This window comes from Lepus europaeus, chromosome 6 (genome assembly GCF_033115175.1).
Source record: "Lepus europaeus isolate LE1 chromosome 6, mLepTim1.pri, whole genome shotgun sequence".
NCBI classification, from domain to species: Eukaryota; Metazoa; Chordata; class Mammalia; order Lagomorpha; family Leporidae; genus Lepus; species Lepus europaeus.
In genome coordinates this window covers 54,825,499-54,852,601 of record NC_084832.1, presented here as the reverse complement: position 1 = coordinate 54,852,601, position 27,103 = coordinate 54,825,499, and the positions used below count along the sequence as shown (strand labels likewise).

Below are 27,103 nucleotides of genomic sequence, written 5' to 3'. Positions count from 1 at the left end.
TCTTGTTCATTAGTTTCTCAAGCAACGGAAGCTGAAACTACAAGCAGTTACCATAATCTCCTGAATTCTGGTTTGATGGAAAGGGAGTTCTCATTTTTAAAAGCCACTGCTTTAGGGGCCGGTAGTAGGTAAAGCCGCCATCTGCAGTGCCAGCATTCCATATAGGCGCCATTTTGAGTCCTGGCTGCTTCTCTTCCAATCCAGCTCTCTGCTATGGCCTGGGAAAGCAGTAGAAGATAGCCCAAGTCCTTGGGCCCCTGCACGCCTGTGGGAGACCCAGAAGAAGCTCCTGGCTTCAGATCGGCTCAGCTCTGGCTGTTGTGGCCCCTTGGGGAGTGAACCAGTGAATGAAAGACCTCTCTCTCTCTCTCTGCCTCTGTAACTCTGCCTTTCAAATAAATAAATACATTAAAAAAAAAACAAAAACCACGAAACACTGCTTTAGGGGTTCCTAACATAGAAGGAAAGTCTAGTAATTTTACCTATAATACTCGTGTGTTGTAAATCTTGATCTCTTAGTCAGATCCAAGGAAGTGCGCCTTTTAGGTTTACATGAGACTGTGAAAATCAAAGCTCCACCTTTGGTGGGGGTAGTGGTGAGAATGCCTGTGGCAGGATAAACTACAACTCCCAGGATTCCTTGGTAGGAACTAGAGGGAGTTGTGGTTTATTCCGCTCTAGGTCCCTCTGTCCCTCCCACCATCTCAACTCATACCCTGGGCTCCCGCTCTGGAAAATACGGCAGGTGGCAGTCTCACAAAAATTTCTTTCTCTCCTCATCATTTTTCTCACTTTAGCGCATCGCAATGGCACACCCGCAACTACTCAGGCGAAAGGTCGGAACGGGCGAGGAGCCGGAAGCAAGTGGTAATCCGGAAGTAGTGGAGCAGGAAGTGACAGTGACCTGGAGTGTCTCGGGCTGCAAAGTTTGGGTGCCACGAAAGGTTCCGACCTCAGTAAGGAAAGCTAACCTCCTTTCTTCTTTTTCTTAGGTACTTACAATTCTTTCCTGATCTGAAGAGGACTTTTTTTTTTTTTACGCATTTGCCCTCCGCTGCCGTGTTGCTTCCTTGTGTAATCGCTCCATATATACTGAGTTGTAGAATGAATTGCACGTGCGGCTGGTGCGCCGGCTTAGCGTCGCTTCAGACGTAGCCACGATGAGAATTGTTCCTAAAATTTCAGGGTAATACTGGTACTGTGATGGATGATGGAAAGTTTTTGGTGTTCTCAGATATAGATAACTCTGGAGGATAAACGTCTTGTTTTGTTTCTAAACGTTGGTGTTCATGACCTTGAAAGTTATACCGCTGTTCCCAAGATGGAAATCTTATCTATTAAGTATTGTAACAAAAATCAGTTTGTATCCCTTTGTTCTGTCAGCTGTCAAATGGATACACTTGCCATGATGAGCTTGAATCTAGTTGTGAAGAACAAAGAAACTTTTGCTGGTGTGTTAACATTTGTGGCTGCTGGGCTTTGATGCTTTCTTCCACAGACCGTTTGCAAATGTGATTCAGTATGTTTAATCTGTCAGTGGAACCTTGAAAACTTTGGATATTATAGAGATCATTCTGAATTTCTTATTTCCTAATAGTGATAATACCCAGCAGATTTAGGGATGAAATGAACTAATATATGAGTGTATCTCCTTGCATAATAGGAAGATGAGAGACAGTAAAGGTTGATTCTAATAAATTTTGGCCCTTGTTTCAACTTGAACTGCAGGATTTTAGGGACAATGTATTTTTCCTAGAACACTTTTTTTTCCCATTTATCAATAAAACTATTGTGTGCTTTTGTTAGTTCTTGATTATTTCTGTTGAAAGGGAAGAGAACAGATAATTATTACATTATCGCACACAACCAATACTGCCTAACCTGTAATTTTTAAAGTACCTTTTTAATTATTTTTATGAAAGCAATATATGCTGGGACTGGTGCTGTGATGCAGCAGGTTACAGCCCTGGCCTACAGTGCCGGCATCCCATATGGGTGCCAGTTCGAGTCCTGGCTGCTCCACTTCTGATTCGGCTGCCTGCTAATGCGCTTGGGAAAGCAGTGGAGGATGGCCCAAGAACTTGGACCCTGTGCCCATGTTGGGGACCCAGAAGAAGCTCCTGGCTCCTGGCTTCAGATTGGCTCAGCTCCAGCTGTTGTGGCCATGTGGGAAGTGAACCAGCGGATGGAAGATATCTCTGTGTCTCTGCTTCCCTCTGTAACTCTTTCAAATAAATAAAATAGATCTTAAAAAAAAAAAAAAAGGTAATACATGCTATCTCTGTAGATTTGGGAAAGTTGAAAAATATGAAGTAGGCAAAAGATATCCCATTGCTAGAGAGCAATTTAACATTTGATATGTTTCTTTTTAGTTTTTTAAAACTACATACTTTTTAAGGATATATACCATATATTGTAGAACTTTTGAAAACACAGTTGAGATTTTACTGTTTTACACTGTGTTTTGAATTAATATAATTATCAACATTGTCCTTTTTCATAAGACCTCCTTTCTTGGTCTATTAGTATTTGAAGTTTCCTTTCTTTAGGATCTTTAGGCTAAAAGGGAAGTACCTTTGAAAACTGGTTCCAGAACTGAGAAGGAAAAGCACTGAGCTTAAAACAGGCACTCTGCATTCTACTGCCAGGTCTGTCTTTATCCAGTGAGTGAATGGTTATGGTAAAGTTACCTACCTTCCTCAGACATCTAGATACCCATGAAGAATTAGATAATAGTCAATGTTTCCTTCCACTTTAGAGCACTATGACTGTGAACCATGTAAAGTTTGCATGATTGCTTTGTAGCTTTCAAATGCTTATTTACACACTCTCCAGATTCAGCATGCTTTCTAGTATACAGCTGATTTAACCCAACCTATTTTTTTTTTTTTTTTGACAGACAGAGTGGATAGTGAGAGAGAGAGACAGAGAGAAAGGTCTTCCTTTTTGCCGTTGGTTCACCCTCCAATGGCCGCTGCGGCCAGCGCATCTCGCTGATCTGAAGCCAGGAGCCAGGTGCTTCTCCTGGTCTCCCATGCAGGTGCAGGGCCCAAGGACTTGGGCCATCCTCCACTGCCTTCCCGGGCCATAGCAGAGAGCTGGCCTGGAAGAGGGGCAACCGGGACAGAATCCGGCGCCCCGACCGGGACTAGAACCCGGTGTGCCAGCGCCGCAAGGCGGAGGATTAGCCTGTTAAGCCACAGCGCTGGCCTAACCCAACCTATTGGTATATTTGCTAGTTTTACTCATTTGCCTTAATTAATTATATATTTTGGGTGGGTAGAAAGCAGTGCTTTCAAAAAATATTTATTTATTTGAAAGGCAGAGTAACAGAAAAGTAGAGCCGAGGAGAGAGACAGAAAGAGATGTTCCAACTCCTGGTTCACGTCCCAGTTGGCTGCACAGCTGGGACGGGGCCAGGCATTTTCTTTTTGTGGGCTATTGAGTTTGGAAGTGGCCGAGGTGGGGAACTAAATAAGATTTTTTGAAGCTCCTTCCTGTTTTGTGATACCATATAACTTTAGAGTTGATTTTCTCAGACTGTATTTATTGTATTTCAGATGCTGAGATGAATCGTCACCTGTATGTTTGGCTTTTTAGACATCGATATGTTAGTGGTTTTCCCCAGTGTCACATCCATCTCTATTCCCATCAATTTCGACAGAAACATCTGGATACAAAGCTGTGGGGTTTTAGACAAAACAGAAGTCACATTCTCCATCATCTATTAAAGAAAAATTGGTCGAGGAGATACTGTCATAGAGACACCCGAATACTTTCGAAACATAAAGCACTACAGAAATATATGGAGGACCTGAATAAGGAGTACAAAACACTTGATGAGTGCTTGCAGCGGATCTCTGTGAATGATGGAGGCCGAAAGTCCTTGACCCGAAGACATGCTGAGTTGGCACCGCTTGCAGCCATATACCAAGAAATACTGGAAGCACAACAAGCAATTGAAGAATTAGAATCAATGTGTAAAAGTAGGTAAAAGATATGTTTGTGTAATTAAAGTTTAATTGGACTCAGTATTTTAAAAGCTTTGAAGTAATAAGCTCAATACTTGGAAAGGACAGGATTGTGTTCTCAGGGTCTTTGAGATACTTCAGGTACTAAAGATCAGCTATTAAGTGACAGGCTTCTTATAGTACTTCCCAAGAGGTTCTCAGGGTCTGGGAGATTTGATATTAGCCCTTTTAGAAGCTTTTGTTTATTGAACAGATCTTTATTGGATGCCACTTTACATACCAGGGACATAGAAATGTATAAGATTATCAAATTGGAATAGATTTTTAAAATATTTATTTGTTTATTTGAAAGCCAGAATGAGAGAGAGAGAGTGAGCAAGAGAGCACTTCCATCCACTGGGTCACTACCCAAATGGCTACAACAGCCAAGTCTGAATCAGGCAACTCCATCCTGGTCTCCCATATGGGAGGCAGGGGCCCAGGCACTTGAGCCACCTTCTGCTGCCTTCCCAGGAGCATCAGCAGGAAGCTGGCGCAGAAGCAGAGCAGCAAGGACTCACACTGGCACTCTGACATGGGGTGCCGGTATCATAAGCTGCAGCGCCACATGGGCCCTGGAGTAGATAATTTCTGAAGACTCTGCTAGCTGAACAGTTCTGCTTTTCTAAGGTAATAATAACAGTTACATTTATTACATCTTACTATATGCCAAGCACTAAGCTAACTACATTACTTTGCAAATATTTTTGTATTTGAATGGTCAAAGTAACTATATATATATATATATATATTTTAAGATTTATTTATTTTATTTGAAAGTCAGATTTACAGAGAGAGGAGAGAGAGAGAGAGAGAGAGGTCTTCCATCCACTGGTTCACTCCCCAATTGGCTGCAACGGCCAGATCTGTGCTGATCCGAAGCCAGGAACCAGGAGCTTCTTCCGGGTCTCCCATGTGGGTGCAGGGGCCCAAGGACTTGGGCCATCTTGTACTGCTTTCCCAGGCCATAGCAGAGAGCTGGATCAGAAGAGGAGCAGCCGGGACTTGAACCGCTATACCACAGCGCTGGCCCCTATTTGAGTTTAAATTTAATTACTGAATCCTTTTGAAATCTGTTTGATTAATTATTTACTTTCTATAATTCTGAACATTCAAATCAGAGGCTTTGAGGAACAAGATCATACAGTTTTTACACTGAGCTTTTTAGACACACTTACCAAATACAGGGGCACTTCAAAAAGTTAATGGAATAACTTAATTAAAAGGTACATTTATTTTGTTGCAAAAATTTTTTTAAATCCAGGCAGTTTTTTCATTATACAGATTTTCTGTGAACATTTTGAAGACTCCTATGCATGGGTTGCCTTCCCAACTGAAATAAAAATTAGTAGGCAACACTGAGTTAGCTATTTAAGAGTTTCTCTGTAATCATTTAAAAACTTTACTCTTATTGATTTTTAGGTCTAAATACACAAGATGAAAAGCAGTTACAAGTGCTTGCACTGGAAGAAAGGCAAACCATTGATGAAAAAATCAACATGTTATACTCTGAGGTATGTTTTAGGAAATACACCAATCTGAACAGTGTTAAAATAAAGGAAAGCTGTTCTTGCTAGACTAACTTTGGTGCTTTCCAAATCTTGGCTTCTTAAGGGTTATTTATAATATGTGATTAAGTTGGATTTTGTACTGTGATTGGTTGCAGAATGAGACTGAAGATATTGTTCTTTCAAAGAATAAAAGACCACCCTCCCCTCCAAATCAAATTTCAAAGCTGAGTCTATTAATTTGCCAGGCAATTTACTTACATGCTAGTGAAAATATTGATTGGACATAGAGAATAGTCAACATATTTTAAGTGTTAGAAGGGTTAGGGTATCTGGATTCATGGTGATTTTGTTAATAAAGGATTGAAAATAAACACTCTGGGTAGAATGGGTTGAAACCAGTGGTGCAGAGGCAGTTGGTTAACACAAGTCGTTAGCTTGTACTAGTAAGTGTCTGGCATACTGAGGTCTCTCAGGGTTCGTGATACTACATCAGCTTAGTTGCTGTCTTCTAGAGGTCTAAGTGCGAAATTCTGGTGTCTTTCTAGCTCAGTGGATGATTTCTCTATAAAGACAATGAAGAGCACAGTCCTGTATTACGTATTTCCCTCTGTCCTATTTGCCCTCCTTCTACCTTCGATGTTCTTACTCTTGGTATCCAGGAAAGGGACTTTTTGAGGGGTTAGAGGGCTGAAGCAGAGATATCAATTATTTTTATTGTGAATTTAACCAGTTAAGCAAAGACAGAAATAAGATATCTGACTCTTAGTCTAATATTTTCTCCCACAGATCATATAATTTCTAGCGGAGATGGAATATTTCAGAAATTGGCAATAGGGGGAGCCATGACATAAAGGTGTTTTTAGTTTGACTTGAAAAACCTTTTAGTAATAATGAAAATGATTCCCTTTTCTTCTCAAGAGGAAAGTTGATTCCTTTGTTAGGAAGCTTTTTTTTTTTTTTTTTTTTTTTTTTTGACAGTCAGAGTTGTTGTCTAGTTGTCTAGTGAGACAGTGAGAGAGACAGGTCTTCATTTTCCGTTGGTTCACTCCCCAAATGGCTGCTACAGCTGGCATGCCAATCTGAAGCCAGGAGCCAGGTGCTTCCTCCTGGCCTCCCATGCGGGTGCAGGGCCCAAGCACTTGGGCCATCCTCCACTGAAGGAAGCTTTTTAAAATTTTTTTTTTCTGGTCATGGTTGAAAACCTATTTGAACCTTTTTGGAGTCTGGAACACAGTGTTTTAAACATGAGGGCCTCTGCTGAGAAAGCATGGCTTGACGTGGTGCCTGCTTTCATGTATGGCAGAGGAGGATGTGCAATCACATGTGAAAGTCTTCATTTTCTCCAAATGAAGTCTTTCAAAGCCTTGCTTCACTCAGATGAAAGAAGCTACTGTTCAAAACTAATTATAAGAGGCAGACACTCTGTACTTTGATCTAAACTTCTGCATTTTAGAAAATTAAGATATTCTGATAGTGTTTTAGGAAATACCCTGAAAAGTAACCTCATTGTTAATATGAATTCATAACCTAGTTTAGACCTAATTAGACTTACTTATTATAGCATTTTAGGACTAACCTCATTGGGGTACTATATGATTTTGTTCCTAACTAATTTTTTAAAATGTTTTGAAAGCTTTTCTCATAAGTTGAAATAACAATAGTACACTGAAAAAAATATATATACATCAACATTGATTTTTTTTTTCTTTTCCAGCTTTTCCAGAATCTAGTACCAAAGGAGAAATATGACAAAAATGATGTTATTTTAGAGGTGATATCTGGAAGAACTACTGGAGGTCAATCAAATAATTTTACTGTAAATGATCTAAAAAATACTTGATTTTAAAAATTTTTTAAATTTCAAAGATTTATTTATTATTTATTTGAAAGGCAGAGTTACGGAGGCAGAGAGAGAAAGAGAGAGGTCTTCCATCCACTAGATGGCCAGATGGCTACAACTCCCCAGATGGCTACAATGGCTGGAGCTGGGCTGATCCGAAGCCAGGAGCCTGGAGCTTCTTCCAGGTCTCCCATGTGAGTGCAGTGGCACAAAGACTTGGGCCATTTTCCACTGCTTTCCCAGACTATAGCAGAGAGCTGGATTGGAAGTGGAGCAGTCAGGACTTGAACCAGTGCCCATATGGGATGCTGGCACTGCAGGTGGCTGCTTTACCTATTGTGCCACAGCACCAGCCCGCAAATACTCGATTTTTACCTTGATTTGATATCACTGTGATTTTGAAAGTCCATCAAGTGTATGTAACTTCAGATAATAGTTACTCCTCATTTCCTAAGAGGCCTGTATCTGAGGATGGTGCACTTAGAAAGTTGTACCAACTGAGTATTTTTTCTGTTTTCTTTTAGGTGATATCTGCCAACAGTTTACCCGAGAAATATTTGACATGTACCAAAACTATTCATGTTATAAACACTGGAAATTTGAACTTTTGAATTATACACCAGCAGAATATGGTAGGCATATATAAAGATTGTGTCCATAGAAGATGTTGAAAAGCATTTTACCTTTGATGTTGATTAAAACCATGTTGTGCCATTTTTTTTTAAAGATGTATTTATTTATTTGAAAGTTAGAATTACACCGAGAGAGAAGGAGAGGCAGGGAGAGAGAGAGAAAGGTCTTCCACCCTCTGGTTCACTCCCCAAATGGCCGGAACTGCGCCGATCCAAAGCCAGGAACTTCTTCCAGGTCTCCCATGTGGGTGCAGGGGCCCAAGGACCTGGGCCAACTTCTACTGCTTTCCCAGGCCATAGCAGAGAGCTGGATCAGAAGTGGAGCAGCCGGTACTAGAACCGGCGCCCATATGGGATTCTGGCACTGCAGGTGGCGGCTTTATCTGCTACGCCACAGCGCTGGTCCCAATGTTGTACCATTTTTTTTAGGAAAAAATTTACTTATTTATTTAAATAATTTATTTCAGAGACAGAGATCTTCCATCCACTGATTCATTTCCCTAATGCCCTGCAACAGCTGGGACTTGGACAGGCTGAAGCCAGGAGCCAAAACTCAATCCAGTCTTCTACATAGGTGATAGGGACCCAGCTACTTGAGCCATCATCTGCTGCCTAGGGTGCATGTTAGTAGGAAGCTGGATCAGAAATAGAGCCAAGACTTGAACCCATGGATTCCAGTATGGGATCCAGTTGTCTTAACTACTGCATCAAATGCCCACTCAGAGTCTCGTATTTTGTTTTGTTTTGTTTTTTTGTTTGTTTATTTTTGAGGCAGTGAGACAAACAGCTAGAGTTCTCATCAACTAGTTCAATCCCCAAATGCCTGAAACAGTCAAGGGTGTGTTACTCCAAACCTGGGAGCCAGAAGCTCAGTATATGTTTCCCACATGGGTTGCAGGAGCCGTTACTTGAACCATCACCACTGCCTCCCAGAGTCTGCATCAGTAGGAAGCTGGAGTCAAGAACAGAAGCTGGGTACTCAACTCAGGTACTCTGATACAGGACATGGGCCTTTAAACGGACATCTTCACTACTAGGCTAAACATCTGCCTTGTTGTCCCATTTAAAAATATTTGGTCTGTATCTGCTAAACACTGTGACATAGGCTCAACCATCACAATGGTCTACTATAGTAGAGTTCTTAGCTAGGGGAAGAGAGTGAAAAAAAAAGGGAAACATACTCCTAGGAAGGAATTAGAGAAAATTCTCCTTTGGAAGATAGATATTTACTTTGCATTGAAAAGTATTGCAGGGCCAGCACTGTGGCCTAAGGAGTAAAGCCACTGCCTGCAGAGCCGGCATCCCATATGGGGGCAGGTTCAAGTCCTGGCTGCTCCACTTCCAATCAAGCTCTCTGCTATGGCCTGGGAAAGTAGTAGAAGATGGCCCAATTTCTTGGGCCCTGGCACTTGGATGGGAGACCCGGAGAAAGCTCCTGGCTTCCAGCTTCAGATCAGCACAGCTCTGGCCATTGCAGCCAATTTGGGAGTGAACCATCGGATGGAAGACCTCTCTCTCTCTCTCTCTCTCTCTCTCTCTCTCTCTCTCTGCCTCTCCTTCTCTCTCTGTATAACTCTTTCAAATAGTAGAAGATGGCACAAGTCCTTAGACCCCTGCACCCATGTGTGAGACACAAGAGAAGCTCCAGGCTTCTGGCTTCAGGTTGGTCTAGCTCTGGCTGTTGCAGCCATTTGGGGAGTGAACCAGTGGATAGAAAACATCTCTCACTCTCTTTCCCTCTCTCTCTCTCTGCCTCTCTGTAACTCTGCCTTTCCAATATATAAATAAATCTTAAAAAGAAAAAAAAAAATTGAACAAGCTTTGATTGAGAAGGTATAAAGAATTGTTGAAGATTTTTTGAATTTGAATATTATTTGCTACATTTTTTTTTTTTTTACAGGCAGAGTTAGTGTGAGAGAGAGACAGAGAGAAAGGTTTTCCTTTCCATTGGTTCATCCCCAAAATAGCCACCACTGCTGGCATGCTGTGCTGATCCGAAGCCAGGAGCCAGGTGCTTCCTCCTGGTTTCCCATGTGGGTGCAGGGGCCAAGCACTTGGGCCATCCTCCGCTACCCTCCTGGGCCACAGCAGAGAGCTGGACTGGAAGAGGAGCAACCGAGACAGAATCCGGTGCCCCAGCTGGGACTAGAACCTGGAGTGCCGGTGCCACAGGCAGAGGATTAGTCAAGTGAGCCGCGGCACCAGCCTGCTACAATATATTTTTTAGGAAGATTACTTTGACATCAGTATGAAGGATAGATTAAAGAGGCTAGATTTACGGGAGACTGCAAAGAGGTGGTTAGAACAATCCAGGCGTGACTAAGCATTCAGAGTAGGGATACATGTGAAAAAAACCTTCAAAGGATGAGTGGGCAAGGTTTGATAACTAGATACCAACGGGGCTGTTGCTTGCTCAGTGTGTCCTCTATATATCCTTATAACCTTGTGAAATAGATATTATTAATCTCATTTTACAGATCAGAATCTAGGCTCAGAGAGTAAGCAACTAATCTAAGTTCACACAATAAGTAATGGCAATCCTGGGATTAAATTGAAATCTATTTAGTCCAGAGCTATACTACATCCCATTAACCTGTTCCGGCACACGGGGGATGAGCCACAGGGATTCTGATCTGTCTAGCCAAGAGGATTGTGATATTCATTCATGAATGGAATGGAAGTGGGAATGTAGAGCCCATTTGGGAAAAATAATGAGTGTTTTTTGAATATTAAGACTGAGGTTATATTGAGCATCCATTTGGGAATACTAAGTAAATGCTTATGTTGTATAACTAGAGCTTTTGTGAGAGAACAGAATTCAGGAGAGAGACTTGATAGCTATTAGCACAGAGATAATATCTGATTTTGGGAGAGTGAGTGAATAGAAGAGGGAACATTTAGGGCACCAAGCCCTGGATAATGGCCAAATTTAGAATGATAGACCAGTTGATAAAGAAAAACGAGTCAGATAAGAATAAAAAGGATGAGGATAGTATGTTTTTATGGAAGCAAAGGAGAGAATTTCAAGAATATAATCAGCAACATTATAAAAGAGAGAATAGTGGAGAATGTCATTAGTGACTTCTGAAATATGTTGTTGTTGTTGTTTTTTGACAGGCAGAGTGGACAGTGAGAGAGAGAGACAGAGAGAAAGGTCTTCCTTTTGCCGTTGGTTCACCCTCCAAATGGCCACTGCGGGTGGCGCGCTGCTGCTGGCGCACTGCGCTGATCCGATGGCAGGAGCCAGGTGCTTATCCTAGTCTACCATGGGGTGCAGGGCCCAAGGACTTGGGCCATCCTCCACTGCACTCCCGGGCCATAGCAGAGAGCTGGCCTGGAAGAGGGGCAACCGGGACAGAATCCGGCGCCCTGACTGGGACTAGAACCCGGTGTGCCGGCACCGCAAGGCGGAGGATTAGCCTAGTGAGCCGTGGCGCCGGCCCTGAAATATGTATTTAAATAGAATCTTCAATAATAAAAGAGGGCTGGAATTGTGGCGCATCAGCTTAAGCTGCCGGTATCCTATCGAAGTGCAACTTCAAATCCCAGCTGCTCCGTTTCCAATCCAGCTCACTGCTGATGCACCTGGAAAGCAATAGATGATGGCCCACGTACTTCCACCCATGTGGGAGACCTGCATGGCGTTCTAGGCTCCTGGCTACTTCCTGGACAAGGCCCATCTGTTGCAGCCATTTGGTGATTGAACAAACAGATGAAAGATAGCTCTCTCTCTCCATCTCTCTGTCACTCTGGCTTTCAAATATTTTTCTTTTAAAAAGAAGGAATAAAAGGGTCATGAGCTTAATAACAGGAAGAAAGATTGTGTTCTAGGTTTATAGAACAGCATAAACAATAGTTGAGAGACTTTCAGATACACTGGTTCACTAGAAAAATAAAATAATAATATTTAAAAAAATAAAATTATGTTTTAAAAAGATTTATTTTATTTATTTGAAAGGCAGAGTTACACAGAAAGAGTTCTTCCATCCTCTGATTCACTTCCTAAATGCTACAACAGCTAGGAGTGGGCCAGGCTGAAGCCAGGAGCTTCATCCAGGTTTCCCAAGACTTGGAGCCATCTTATTTCTGCTGCTTTCCCAGGCAAATGAGCAGGGTGCTAGATCAGAAGTGTAGTAGTCGGTACTTGAACCAGCGCCCTATGGTATGCCAGCATTGTAGGAGGCGACTTAACATGCTGAGTCACTATGCTGGCCCAAAAATTATTTTTTAAAAAGAGACCTTTAAAATATTCTACTTGATTGCCTTTAAAATGAAAGACTAAGCATAAACATCTCTTCATTGAAATTATTTTTAAAAAATTTTTTAAAGCTTTTATTTAATGAATATAAATTTCCAAAGTACAGCTTATGGATTACAATGGCTCCTCCCCCCACCCATAACTTCCCTCCCACTCGCAACCCTCCCCTTTCCCGCTCTCTTCATTGAAATTATAAAACAACTTTTTTTTTTTAAAGATTTATTTAATTTATTTGAAATACAGAGTTACAGAGAGAGGTAGAGACAGAGGGAGAGGGGTCTTCCATCCGCTGGTTCACTCCCCAGATGGCTGCAACGGCTGGAGCTGCGCCGATCCAAAGCCAGGAGCCAGGAGCTTCTTCTGGGTCTCCTACATGGGTGCAGGGGCCCAAGCATTTGGGCCATCTTGTACTGCTTTCCCAGGCCACAGCAGAGAGCTGGATCGGAAGAGGAGCAGCTGGGACTGGAACTGGCCCCCATATGGGATGCCGGTGCTTCAGACCAGTGCTTTAACCCACTGCACCACAGCGCTGGCTCACAACTTGTAAAATATTGATTTTTTTGGCTATTACTAATTAGGAGAAGGAAACCATGTTGATAAGTAAAGACTGAAATAGAGAAAAGGAAAAAAAATCTCTACCTTACTAAAATAGGTATTTACATATATATTATTTTTTCATTCTAATATTAGTTGCAGTAGAGAAGAAATTACAGATATCCACAGAAATTCACACGGCACTAAAAGCTGAGGCTTACTTGCGTGCAAAAATTCATCTATGACACAGCTTTTAAAGTCTTGTGGTTTTGTGATTAAGGAACAGAGACAACACTCAGCCATTATGTAAACAGTCCAAACTAAATGATTACAAGAAAGTCTTTATGGAATTAGTGGAGCGTTTTGGCTCTTAATAAATAGTGTATATCTGATACAATTATTCTGTAAACCTGTTATCTAATGATTGAAATATTTTCAGAGTTAAAGAGATTCCTTGGGGCTAATGCTGTGGTGCAGTGGGTTAACGCCCAGGCCTGAAGTTCTGGCATCCCATAGGGGCGCCAGTTTGAGACCCAGCTGCTCCACTTCCAATTCAGCTCTCTGCTATGGCCTGGGAAAGCAGTAAAAGATGGCCCAAGTTGGCTGGCGCCGTGGCTCAATAGGCTAATCCTCCACCTGCGGTGCCGGCACACCGGGTTCTAGTCACGGTCGGGGCGCCGGATTCTGTCCCGGTTGCCCTCTTCCAGGCCAGCTCTCTGCTGTGGCCCGGGAGTGCAGTGGAGGATGGCCCAAGTCCTTTTTTTTACTTTTTGACAGGCAGAGTGGACAGTGAGAGAGAGAGACAGAGAGAAAGGTCTTCCTTTACCGTTGGTTCACCCTCCAATGGCCGCCGCGGCCGGTGTGCTGCAGCCAGCGCACCGCGCTGTTCCGAAGGCAGGAGCCAGGTGCTTCTCCTGGTCTCCCATGGGGTGCAGGGCCCAAGCACTTGGGCCATCCTCCACTGCACTCCCGGGCCATAGCAGAGAGCTGGCCTGGAAGAGGGGCAACCGGGACAGAATCCAGCACCCCGACCGGGACTATAACCTGGTGTGCCGGCGCCGCTAGGCGGAGGATTAGCCTGTTGAGCCATGGCGCCGGCCCCTAATATTCTTCTAGAGCTCAATGATCACTCTTCTAAAGGTCCGAGCTTATAGTGAATGGGAAAACCTAAGAGCAATGAGAGTAATTGGATCCCAGGATGGCAGCACTCAGCTACCAAAGCGAGAGGTACACAGTTGCTGTGTTGGACATCAGAGTCAATGCAGCAATCACAATAGTCTGACTTTTGCAAACTTGCAATGTTGATTGTGGTATTGCTAGAAGTAAAATATATAGAAAGTCTCCTAATTTCTTATTTGATCTTATAAGAGAAAAGTTCTAGGTCAAGTGAACAAAAGTCAAACCTAAATCATAAGAGCAGAGTCACTGCCCCTCGGTTCCCAGACTTGAGCCTGTTTACAAACCCAAAACCCCTTGAATGAAGGGGAAGATGAGTCTCTTGAAGAAAGACTGTGGTACACTGCCAAAAAAAATCTTTATACTACTAATCTTTCTTCCAGCCTCCCCAAAGGGACGTATGGCATTGTAGCATAGCAATGAAATTATTTCCTGTGGAAAAAGGAAATCATCACATTTTTTTAGATAATGAAATTATAAGGAAAGGAATAAAAGCATAATGATTATTCATGGGGAAGGGAGGAATTATGACTGGAAAGGGCACTATGGGAGGGTCTGTGGGGTGACTGGCAAAGTTCTTTATCTTGATCAGAGTGGTTGTCACTAAATCATATATTTGATTCTTATGATTTTTTCTATCTGTATATTATTGTATCATTTAAAAAGTTTGTTTGAAACATATTACCTAAGAAAAAGATAATATAGGCATTAAGAATTTTCAGTGATAATCAGTCTATTCCAGTTAAGCAAGAGCTAACTTTTGGCCGGCGCCGTGGCTCATTTGGCTAATCCTCCTCCTGTGGTGCTGGCACCCCGGGTTCTAGTCCTGGTTGGGGCATCGGGTTCTAGTCCCGGTTGCTCCTCTTGCAGTCCAGCTCTCTGCTGTGGCCTGGGAGGGCAGTGGAGGATGGCCCAAGTGCTTGGGTCCCTGCACCTGCATGGGAGACCGGGAGGAAGCACCCGGCTCCTGGCTTTGGATTGGCGCAGCACCAGCCGTAGCGGCCATTAGGGGAGTGAACCAATGGAAGGAGGACCTTTCTCTCTCTCTCTCTCACTGTCTATAACTCTACCTGTCAAATTAAAAAAAAAAAAAAAAAAAACTTTCAACAAATTCTTGAAAACTTAGAAGAACCTATAGAAGTATTCAATGTTATGACACTATTGGGTTTTGAGCATTTTTTTTTAATATATGGCCTAAGATTGCACAGGGTGGTTCAATGCAGAAAAGGACCTAGTATTTTTTTTCTTGACTATAATAGAAATTGTTCATTATAGGAAATTTATTTTCTATTTCTTTTAAAGATTTATTTATTTTACTTGAAAAGTCAGAGTTACACAGAGAGAGAAGCAGAGGGAGAAAGAGAGAGAGAGAGAGAGAGAGAGAGGTCTTCCATCCACTGGTTCACTCCCCAATCAGCTGCAATGGCTGGAGCTGTGCTGATCCTAAGCCAGGAGCCAGGAGCTTTTTCCAGGTCTCCCACATGGATGCAGGGGCCCAAGGACTTGGACCATCTTCTACTGCTTTCCCAGGCCATAGCAGAGAGCTGGATCAGAAGTGGAGCAGCCAGGACTCAAACCAGTGCCCATATAGGATGCTGGCACTGCAGGTGGTGGCTTTACCCACTGTGCCACAGCGCCAGCCCCTAATTACAGGAAATTTAGAAACAAACAAACAAACAAACAAACAAAAAAAGTAAGTAAAATTTTAAAAAATCAGTTATTCAGGCCGGCGCCGTGGCTCACTAGGCTAATCCTCCGCCTTGCGGCGCCGGCACACCGGGTTCTAGTCCCGGTCGGGGCACCGATCCTGTCCCGGTTGCCCCTCTTCCAGGCCAGCTCTCTGCTGTGGCCAGGGAGTGCAGTGGAGGATGGCCCAAGTACTTGGGCCCTGCACCTGCATGGGAGACCAGGAGAAGCACCTGGCTCCTGCCATTGGATCAGCCCGGTGCGCCGGCCGCAGCGCGCCTACCGAAGCGGCCATTGGAGGGTGAACCAACGGCAAAAGGAAGACCTTTCTCTCTGTCTCTCTCACTGTCCACTCTGCCTGTCAAAAATTAAAAAAAAAAAAAAAAATCAGTTATTCTTGGATCAGTGCTGTGGTATAGTGGGATAACTCGCTGTCTGTGCCACTGACATCCCATATGGGCACTGGTTGAAATCCTGGCTGCTCCACTTCCAGTCCAGCTCCCTGCTAATGCAGCTGAGAAAGCAACGGAAATGGCTCAAGTGCTTGGCCCCTGCATCCATGTGGGAGACCTGGAGGAAGCTCCTGGCTCCTGGCTTTGGCCTGGCCCAGCCCTGGCTATTATGGCCATTTGGGGAGTGAGCCAGTGGATGGAAGATCTCTCTCCCTCTCTCTCTCTCTCTCTCTTTCCCTCTCTCTCTCTCTCTCTCTCTGTGTGTGTGTGTGTGTGTCTTTGTCTCTTCCTCTTTCTCCTCTGTAACTCTGACATTCAAATAAATAGATCTTTAAAAAACAGTGATTCTATTCCACAAAGATAACCAGAACTAGTATTTTGTTATGTTTTCTTTTACGTATTGATTCATGAACATTTGGAAAATGTAGCTTTGTATCTCAGGCTATATACTCACTTTCAGGCTTTTAGGTTAGAGACATTGAGGATTTCAATCTGTCTGGAAGTAGAATTCATAGCTGTTTGTGGGTTTTTTCCCTAGGTGGACTACATCATGCCGCCGCTCGAGTTTCTGGTGACAGTGTCTATAAGCATTTGAAGTATGAAGGCGGGATTCACCGAGTGCAGCGAATCCCTGAGGTGGGCCTGTCATCAAGGATGCAACGTATTCACACAGGGACGACGTCCGTCATCGTCCTTCCTCAGCCCGATGAGGTAACTCTGCTAGGGCGCCTTGAAATCTCCCTCTACGAAAATGGGGATTGTGCTGAGACACCTTAGCTCCCAGAAAAATCTGCTGCTGTTTTTTATGGTCACGGATTGGATTTTTATTATTATTATTATTATTATTATTATTACTTACTTGAGAGATAGAGTTAGAGATAGAGGGAGAGACAGAGAGAAAGGTCTTTCATCTGCTGGCCCTCTACCCAAATGGTCACAACAGTTGGAGCTGGGCCAAACTGAAGCCAGGAGCCAGGAACTTCTTCCAGGTCTCTGATGTGGATGTGGGGGCCCAAGCACTTGGGCCATCTTCCACTGCTTTCCCAGGTATAGCAGAGCACTGGATTTTAAGAGGAGTATCTAGGACATGAACTGGTGCCCAGATGGGATGCTGGCACCACAGGCGGAGGCCTAGCCCACTCCGCCACAGTGCCAGCCTCTATGGTTACACATTTAATTCAAGAATAAATAGATTATAGGTGCAGTCATAGTCATGTTGCATCTTACCAGAAAGCATATTTGCCAGATTGTCCCACTTTTAGTGAGGTTTAGTTTGATCATTTAATTAAGATGGTAACTACACAATTATCTCCATTGTAAAAGTATATTTTTTCCTTGGTAATTACTGAATATTCTCTAGGGTACATATATCTTATTCCCAACCACCTTTCATTCATAGTTTCTATTTGTGTCATTCAAAAATTTATTGACATTCTACTGCCTTCTCTTTCCTGCCTCCTTCTGCCTACTTTCTTTCTCTTTTGCTGGATCTCAGTGTAAACTGATAAATCAAGTTTTATGTACTGACCTTGAGATTCAGATTAATGTTGTAATTCAGTGTGCTGTAATCATTATTCTTGCTGACATTCAAATTATTCCAAATTTGACTCTTAGTAGGCTTTTTAGTGTACCCCTTTTGTCCTCTTGAAATGACCCCATTACTCTTTGAGTCTTGATTTTTTGGTTCAATTAGTTATCTCGGGTCATCTTGTACTATCTTGTCTCAAATCTGGAGTCAGCCAGGTCTTTATGGTATGGAACATACACAGAAATCAAGATTTGGGTAGATATGCTCCTATTACTGGAGTATCCATTCTTTTTTTTTCCCCCTGATTTTTGATTTATTCATTTGAAAGAGTTACAGAAAGAGAGGGAGAGAAGAGAGAGAGAGAGAGAGAGAGAGATCTTCTATCTGCTGGTTCCTTCCCCACATGGCCACTACAGCCTGGGCTGAGCCAGCCAAAGCTAGGAGCCAAGAGCTTCTTCCAGATCTCCCGTGTGGGTGGCAGGGGGTCATTTTCCACTGCTTTTCCCAGGCCTTTAGCAGGGAGCTGGATCGGAAGTGGAGCAGCTGGGACTTGAACCGGTGCCCAATTGGGATGCCAGCATGCAGCTGGTAGGTAGCTTTATGGACTGTACCAGTGTGCTAGCCCTGGGGTATCCATTCTTACAGACTCAGTGAACAGATCTTGGAAATACATTTTATTTTATTTTATTTATTTATTTATTTATTTTGACAGGCAGAGTGGACAGTGAGAGAGAGAGACAGAGAGAAAGGTCTTCCTTTGCCGTTGGTTCACCATCCAATGGCCGCCGCAGCTGGCGCGCTGCGGCCGGCGCACCGCGCTGATCCGATGGCAGGAGCCAGGTGCTTCTCCTGGTCTCCCATGGGTTGCAGGACCCAAGTACTTGGGCCATCCTCCACTGCACTCCCTGGCCACAGCAGAGAGCTGGCCTGGAAGAGGGGCAACCGGGACTAGAACTTGGTGTGCCGGCGCCGCTAGGCGGAAATACACATTTTTAAATCAGTTTCATATTATTATTATTACCAGTTCAAATATAGCATAGGCTTCTTCCCCCCCAACTTCTTGCATTTTTTTATTTATATTTCTTTTCAATTAGAGTAAAAAGTCTTTCTTTTCTTTATCTTTTAAAGATTCATTTTTATTTATTTGAAAGGCAGAGTGACAGAGAGAGAAAGGGAGAGACATTGAGAGAGAGACCTTATATCTGCTGGTTCACTCCCCAGATGGTTGCAATGGTATGCGTGCACACACACACACACACACTCACACAGTTTGAGAATAAATTTTACAGTTAATTCTTATAATACAACTCATTGAGGACAGAGGTCATGCATGGGAAGTTAGTTCACGGTGACTCCTGTTGTTAATTTAACAGTTAACACTCTTATGTATGACGTCAGTGATTGCCTGAGGCTCTTGACATGAGCTGTCAAGGCTATGGAAGCCTTTTGAATCCACAATCTCCATCAGTATTTAGACTAGGCCATAAGCAAAATGGAAGTTCTTTCCTCCCTTCAGAGAAAAGTACGTCCTTCTTTGATGGCCACTTCTTTCCCCTGGGGTCTCACTCACAGAAATCCTTTATTTAGGACATATTTTTGCCATAGTGGTTTGGCTTTCCATGCCTGAAATTCTCTCATGGGCTTTTCAGCCAGACCAGAATGCCTTAAGGGCTGATTCTGAAGTCAGAGAGCTATTGAAAGTGATTGTCATTCTATGAGTCTGCTGTGTGGATTGCTTCCCTTGTTAGAACATTCTCTCCTTTTAAATTCTATCTATTATTATTACCAGACACTGATCTTATTTATATAATCCCTTTAACACTTAATCCTATCTATATGTTCACTTTAACACTTAATATGATCAATTTAACACTTAAGATGGTATTTTTACCACCCAGCTTCATAGGATTTGTGGTCCTGTGACAAGTTTTTATTTTTTATTTTATTTATTTTTATTTATTTATTTTTTTGACAGGTAGAGTGGACAGTGAGAGAGAGAGACAAAGAGAAAGGTCTTCCTTTACCGTTGGTTCACCCTCCAATGGCCGCTGCAGCCGGTGCACTGCGGCCGGCGCACCACGCTGATCCGAAGCTAGGAGCCAGGTGCTTCTCCTGGTCTCCCATGCGGGTGCAGGGCCCAAAGACTTGGGCCATCCTCCACTGCCTTCCCGGGCCACAGCAGAGAGCTGGACTGGAAGAGGGACAACCGGGACAGAATCTAGCACCCTGACCGGGACTAAAACCCAGTGTGCCAGGTGCCACAGGTGGAGGATTAGCTTATTGAGCCGCAGCGCCACCCCCATGACAGATTTTTAAACTGTAACCTTAGAAGTAAGTCCATAATAATGTATGCAGAACTGTACAGCTTTTCAGTTATAAACTTCCTCCTCCCTCTCTTATTCCCACTCTTATTTTTTTGAGATCTATTTTCAATTGATTTTATACACATATGATTAACTGTGTTAAGTAAAGAGTTCAACAGATAGTATCAAGAAAAACAAAAACAAAAACCTGTTCCTCTACAGTTAAGACAAGGGCTGTTTAAGTCATTGCTTCTCAAAGTGTCAATTTCACTACTACAGATTTCTTTTTAGGTGCTCTATTAATTATCACAGTTTAGGGAGAACATATGGTATTTGTCCCTTTGTGACTGGCCTATTTCACTAAGTATATACATTGGTATATATAATTGCTTAATATACTGTACCCACAAGAAAATGGAAGTTCCTCTTAATCTTAAGTGTTTATTGAAATTTTAAGGTAGCCAACACAAGTATATTTTAACAAAAGCTGTGTAATCTGTTTCTCCATTGTATATTAGTCATTTTAGAGGAAACCTACAAAACAACAACCAACTAAGTGGTATATGATGATATTTCAAAAAATTCATGGAAAATGAAATGAAAAGATGTTGATTTTGGTACATAAAAATTTTGAAATTCATGCATAGTTTTTCATGATACATTATGAACTTTTTGAAGATCCCTCTAAGAATACTGAACCATTTAGGAGCAGTGGTTTAGTATTTGCTAAGTCAATGTTAGGAGTAATGGTTCAGTATTTAGTAAATCAATGTTTATATACACACATACACATATCTCACATAAATTATAATCTTGTATCTTATCCCAAAAATAACCCATCTTGGTAGATGGGTCTGTTTACAAAAGAGAAAATGAAGCTCAGAAGTATCAAGTAACTTGCCTCAGGCTGCCCCACAAACAGAGACCAGTTGGGATTCAAATCCCATTCAACTGGCCCCATAGATGGAGCTTCTTTTTTACTTTATATTTATTTTCATTTATTTGAAAGGGAGAAAGAGAGGGAAAGGGACAGAGAGATATTTTTCTACCCAGTAGTTCACTCCCCAAATGGTCCCAGCAGTTACGGCTAGGCCAGGCCAAAGCCTGGAGCCTGGAATTCAATCTGAATCTTCCAGGTGAGTGATAGGGACCCAAGTACTTGAGCCATCACCTGTTGCCTCTCAGGGTGTGCATTGACAGGAGCCCAGAACTAGAAGCAGAGCTGGGACTTATTCCCAGACAGGTGCTGGTATCCTTAGCAGCATCCTAACCACCACTTCAAACACCCACTGTGAGCTGGGGTATCTTCAACTACATGGTCCTGTCCTTTACATCTCTATTCCTTGGTCACCTCTGTAAATGTGCTGAAACAGAAAGGCAGAATGTCACCTTGTCCAATTTCAGCTAGGAATATACCAATGTAGAACAACTCAAATTTCTCAATGTTCTGCAAGTGACAGTCAAAATGCCATAGATACTGGTTTAAGACATTCCAATAAATTTCATGAGTAGGCAAACTTGCAAATAGTGGTTCCAGAAATAGTAAGAATCAACGGTAATAAACATACATACTCTCTGATGTATTTTTTAATATAATTTGTATGTTATATTTAATCTAACTGTGGGATAGTGAATGATGAAACTTATGAAAGATTACTTAACCCAGTGGTCTCATAATCTACAGGAATAGAGTTTATGGTTCTTTCTTTAGTGTTAGTTCTCTCTCCTCTTTGGCAGTTTATTTGAAAGAGTTTGGACTGAATTTAGTATTAATGTATTCACAGAGTGCAGAATTTACTTATGCTGCGCCTTTTGTTCTAGGTAGATGTGAAAGTGGATCCCAAAGATTTGCGAATAGATACATTTCGGGCCAAAGGAGCAGGAGGGCAGCATGTTAATACAACAGACAGTGCTGTCAGACTTGTCCATATCCCCACAGGTAAGCAAGTGCCTTTGCATTTGTACTTTTTTTTTTTTTTTTTTAAGATTTATTTATTCATTTGAAAGGCAGAGTTACACTGAGGCAGAAGAAATAAAAGCAGAAAGGTCTTCCATTTGCTGGCTCATTCCCCAAATGGCCACAACAGCTGGAGCTAGGCTGATCAGAAGCCAGGAGTCAGGAGCTTATTCCAAGCCTCCCATGTGGGTACAGGGGTCCCTGCACTTGGGCCATCTTCTGTGGCATTCCCAGGTGCATTAGCATGGAGCTGGATTGGAAGTGGTGCAGCTGGGACTCAAACCGGTGCCCATATGGGATGCCGGCACTGCAGGTGGTGGCTTTTATCTGCTAAGCCACAGCCCTGGCCCTTTTGTACTTTCTTAAAATATGCTTTTGGGCTCTTTTTTTTTTTTTTTTTTTTTAAGATTTGTTTTATTTATTTGAAAGACAGAGTTACAGAGAGAGGTAGAAATAGAGAGAATAGGTAGAAAATAGAGAGAACCATCCACTGGTTCACTCCCCACACTCGGCCCCACAACGGCTGGAGCTGCACCGATCTGAAGCCAGGAGCCAGGAGCTTCTTCCGGGTCTCCCACGTGGGTGCAAGGGCCCAAGGTCTTGGGCCATCCTACACTGCTTTCCCAGGCCATAGCAGAGAGCTGGACTGGAAGAGGATTAGCCAGGACTAGAACTGGCGCCCATATGGGATGCTGACGCTTCAGGCCAGGGCGTTAACCCACTGTGCCACAGTGCCGGCCCCTAAAATATGCATTTTCAAAATTTAGTTATTCATTTTACATACAGACAGACATAGAAAACTCTCATCCACTGGTTCAGTCCCGAAATGCCTGCAGTGGCTGGGACTGGGCCAGATCAAAGGAAGAGCCAGGGGGGCCAGTGTGGTGGCGTAGCAGGTTAAGCTGCTGCCTGCAGTGCCAGCATTTTATAGAGGTGCCGGTTAGGGTCCTGGCTGTTCCACTTCTGATCCAGTTCCCTGTTGGTGCACCTGGGAGGGCAGTGGAGGATCGCCCGGGTGCTTGGACCCTTGCCACCCACATGGGAGACCCAGAAGAAACTTCTGGCTCCTGACTTCTACCTGGTCCAGCCCTTGCCATTGCGGCAATTTGGGAAGCGGACCAGAGGATAGAAGACCACCCCCCCCCTCTCTCTGTCTGTCTTTCCTTCTTTCTCTGTAACTCTGCCTTTCAAGTAAATAAAAAAAGCAAAAGACAATTTAGGGAATGGGGCTACTTTCATTATATAATTATTATAGAGAAAATTGTTAGAAAACTGAGTAACAAGTAAATTTAAAAAAAATTTTAAAATTTAAAAAAAGTGGAAGAGCCAGGAACTCAATCCAGGTCTCACACAAAAGTGGGAGGGACCCACCATTTGAGCCATCACATTAGCAGGAATCTGGAATTTAGAACAGAGCAGGACTTAAACCTAGGCACTCCAGTATGTGATATAGGCCTCCTAACTGGCATTTTAAGTGCTGTGCCAAAGGCCCACCCATTGCTTTTATACTTTTTTTCATGTCTTGTAAAACCATTTAGCATTTGAAAGGAAATAGTCCTCTGGTAGTGTGCGGTTCCTGACACAAACCACTAAAGGTTGTCACTGGGATTGTTGATCTGAGGTCCCTGTTGTGTTCACATTCTCCTTCGGTTAGGATGGGTATCTCTCACACAGTATGCCGATGGTGTCCAGACCGATTCAGAGAAGCTGCCTTGGTCATGCTGAACAGGAGTGAGCGTCCAGAATTGCTCTAGCCTAAGTACAATGAAACACAGAACCAGTATTGGATGTGTCACTGCTAGGGATCTTTTGTTGCCTTATGCATTAACTGCTAGCTCCTTTAGGCTGTGCTGAATTAATGCTGTTATTTTGAATGTTGGTAATTTTGATTTACTACGAAATAGATCTGTAGTCCTTTAATGTAATTTAAAATATTTCTATCATTTTTAGATTGCAAAAAAAAAATCTTTTTTGCTTTTTCTTTCCTTTTTCATGTTACATGCATATGCCTTTAAAAGCGCAATGGTGGCTGGCGCTGCGGCTCACTAGGCTAATCCTCCGCCTGCGGCGCCGGCACACCGGGTTCTAGTCCCGGTCAGGGCGCCGGATTCTGTCCCGGTTGCCCCTCTTCCAGGCCAGCTCTCTGCTGTGGCCCGAGAGTGCAGTGGAGGATGGCCCAAATGCTTGGGCCCTGCACCCATGGGAGACCAGGAGAAGCACCTGGCTCCTGGCTTAGGATCAGCGCGGTGCGCTGGCCGTGGCGGCCATTGGAGGGTGAACTAACGGCAAAAGGAAGACCTTTCTCTCTGTCTCTCTCTCTCTCACTATCCACTCTGCCTGTCCAAAAAAAAAAAAAAAAAAAAAAAAAAGCGCAGTGGTAAAGGCCTATGTCAACAAACAGAAGCTCCTTGAACATTTTACCTCTCCCCCACTCATCTTCCTCCTACTTAAGTTCCTATTTCCTATTGACAACAACTTTAAATTCTTTTAGCTATTTTTCTGATAATTACCTCAGTATTTCTAAATAATAGGCAAATAGTGCTCTTCTGATTAAGTAATTATAGAGATTACATATTAACTTCTTAATATGGTAGGTGAAGATTTTGATTCTCTTTTCCTCTTTTAAATATTTGTATTTTGGCAAAACTAATCTTTACTGTTTTTGTATAATGAACAGGTAAATAGCATTTGCTGCTTGTCCAAGTAGTACACTATGAGTTCATTTGGTAGATTCAATAAGGAATATACTTCAATATATATAGCATTCCAACAGCTAAGATTATACTGAGTGGGGAAAAGCTGAATTTTTCTAAGATCTGAAATAAGACATGGATGCTTACCTTTTTTTTTTTAAGATTTATTTATTTATTTGAAAGAAAGAGTTACACAGAGAGAGAAGAGGCAGAGGGAGAGAGTTCTTCTGTCCAGTGGTTCACTCCCTAGTTGGCTGCAACAGCTGTATCAGAAATGGAGTACCCAGGTCTTGAACTGGCGCCCACTTGGGGTGCCGGCACTGCAGGCTGCAGCTTTACATGCCATGCCACAGCATTAGCCCCTACAGATAGATAACTCTTTAATATCCTGATTTCTTTTGGTTTGGGTAAATTCCCAGGAGGGAGATGGATGGATCATATGGTAGGTCTATATTCAGATTTCTGAGGTATCTCCATAGTGTCTTCCACGAATGGTTGAACCCACCAGCAGTGTATTAGGATACCTTTTCCCCCACATTCTCACCAGCATTTGTTTGTTGATTTGGGTATGAGAGCCATTCTAACTGGGATGAGGTGAAACCTCATTGAGGTTTTGATTTGCATTTCCCTGATGGCTAGTGATCCTGAGCATTTTTTTCAAGTGTCTGTTGGCCATTTGGTTTTCTTCTCTTGAAAACAGCCTGTTTAAGTCCTTTGCCCATTTCTTAACTGGATTGTTTGTTTTGTTGTTGGTGAATTTCTTCTCAGCTTAATGTAATCCCATTTGTCAATTTTAGCTTTGATTGCCTGTGCTTCTGAGGTCTCTTCCAAGAAATCTTCCCCTATGCCAATGTCTTGCAGAGTTTCCCCAATGTTCTTTAGTAATTTGATGTTATCAGGTCATAGATTTAGTTCTTTTATCCATTTTGAGTGGATTTTTGTGTAAAGTATGTTTTTTTTTTAATTTTTGTAAGGTTTGTTTAAACCAATAATTATTTTTAAAATCTTTCCCAGCATCCTTTTTTTTTTTTAAGATTTATTTATTTGACTCATAGAATGGCAGATGTCCTAAACAACACTCTGGCCTCAGAATCAGCCCTTAAGGCATTCGGATCTGGATGAAGAGCCCATGAGAGTATTGTAGGCATGGAAAGCCAAGATACCATGGAAAAAAAAAAACCTAAATGAAAGATCTCTGTGAGTGAGATCCCAGTGGAAAGAACGGGGCCATCAAAGGAGGTACCTTTCTCTGAAGGGAGGAGAGAACTTCCACTTTGACTATGACCCTGTCGGAATAAGATCAAAGTCAGCAAACTCTAAAGGCTTCCATAGCCCTGGCAGCTCATGACTAGAGCCTAGGGAGATTACTGACACCATGAACAGGAGTGTCAAATTGTTAAGTCAGCAACAGGAGTCACTGTGTACTTACATCCCATGTGGGATCTGTCCTTAATGTGTTGTCTAATGTGAAGTAATGCTATAACTAGTACTGAAACAGTAATTTTACACTTTGTGTTTCTGTGTGGGTACAAACTGATGAGGTCTTTACTAATTATATACTGAATCGAACTTCTGTATATAAAGATAATTGGAAATGAAAAAAAAAAAAACCTGGTGTTAAATTTGAAATGGCATAGAAAATTAATTAATTTAAAAAAAATATTATGTAGGATATCTGTCTTTAATGTGCTGTACACTGTTATTTAATATAACTATATTAATATATAATATATATAATATATATTATATATTATATATTATATATAATTATATTAATATAACTATAATAGTACTATAACTAGTACTCCAACAGTATTTTTTCACTTTGTATTGCTATATGGGGGCAAACTGATGAAATCTTTACCTAACATATACTAAATTGATCTTCTGTATATAAAGAGAATTGAAAATGAATCTTGATGTGAATGGAAGGGGAGAGGGAGCGGGAGAGGGAAGGGTTGAGTGTGGGAGGGAGGTTATGGGAGGGGGGAAGCCATTGTAACCCATAAGCTGTACTTTGGAAATTTATATTCATTAAATAAAAGTTTAATAAATGAAAAAAAAAAGATTTATTTATTGGAAAGACAGAGTTACAGAGAGAGGTAGAGCCAGAAAGAAAAGTTTTCCATCTGCTGCCTCACTCCCAAAATGACTGAAATAGTCAGAGCTGAGCTGATCCAAAGCTAGGAGCCAGGAACTTCCTCTGGGTCTCCCACATGGGTGCAGGGGTCCAAGGACTTGGCCATCTTCCATTGCTTTCCCAGGCCATAACAGAGAGCTGCATCAGAAGTGGAGCAGCAGGGACTTGAATCGGTGCCCATATGGGATGCCGGCACAGCGGGTTGGGGCTTAAACCCATTGCGCCATAGCGCTGGCCCCAAAACCAATATAAACTTTACACAATGTATTCATGTATTGAGATATCATATGGTATTCTTTAAGTATGTATATTTTTTCTCTGTCAGTTAAAACGTGAACTAAGGAGGGAGAGCCAGAGCTCAGGGAATAAAAATATAGGTTGAG

At 42.4% G+C, this 27,103-nt stretch overlaps 1 protein-coding gene across 3 annotated transcripts in view; it reads left to right on the top strand.

The window, feature by feature from the left end:
* The first annotated feature begins 688 nt into the window (after positions 1-688).
* Positions 689-27,103, top strand: part of MTRF1 (mitochondrial translation release factor 1) — a 36,816-nt gene continuing 10,401 nt past the window's right edge. The window contains exons 1-7 of one of the 3 annotated variants that reach the window (XM_062194112.1): positions 690-956; positions 3,561-3,986; positions 5,433-5,524; positions 7,236-7,317; positions 7,886-7,993; positions 16,638-16,810; positions 21,752-21,869. In XM_062194112.1, coding sequence (XP_062050096.1) covers positions 3,569-3,986; positions 5,433-5,524; positions 7,236-7,317; positions 7,886-7,993; positions 16,638-16,810; positions 21,752-21,869 — 991 coding nt within the window. In that variant the 5' untranslated portion in view covers positions 690-956; positions 3,561-3,568. Of the gene's footprint in view, positions 993-3,560; positions 3,987-5,432; positions 5,525-7,235; positions 7,318-7,885; positions 7,994-16,637; positions 16,811-21,751; positions 21,870-27,103 lie in introns of all 3 variants that reach the window. The other 2 variants (XM_062194111.1, XM_062194113.1) reach the window with 2 other exon arrangements.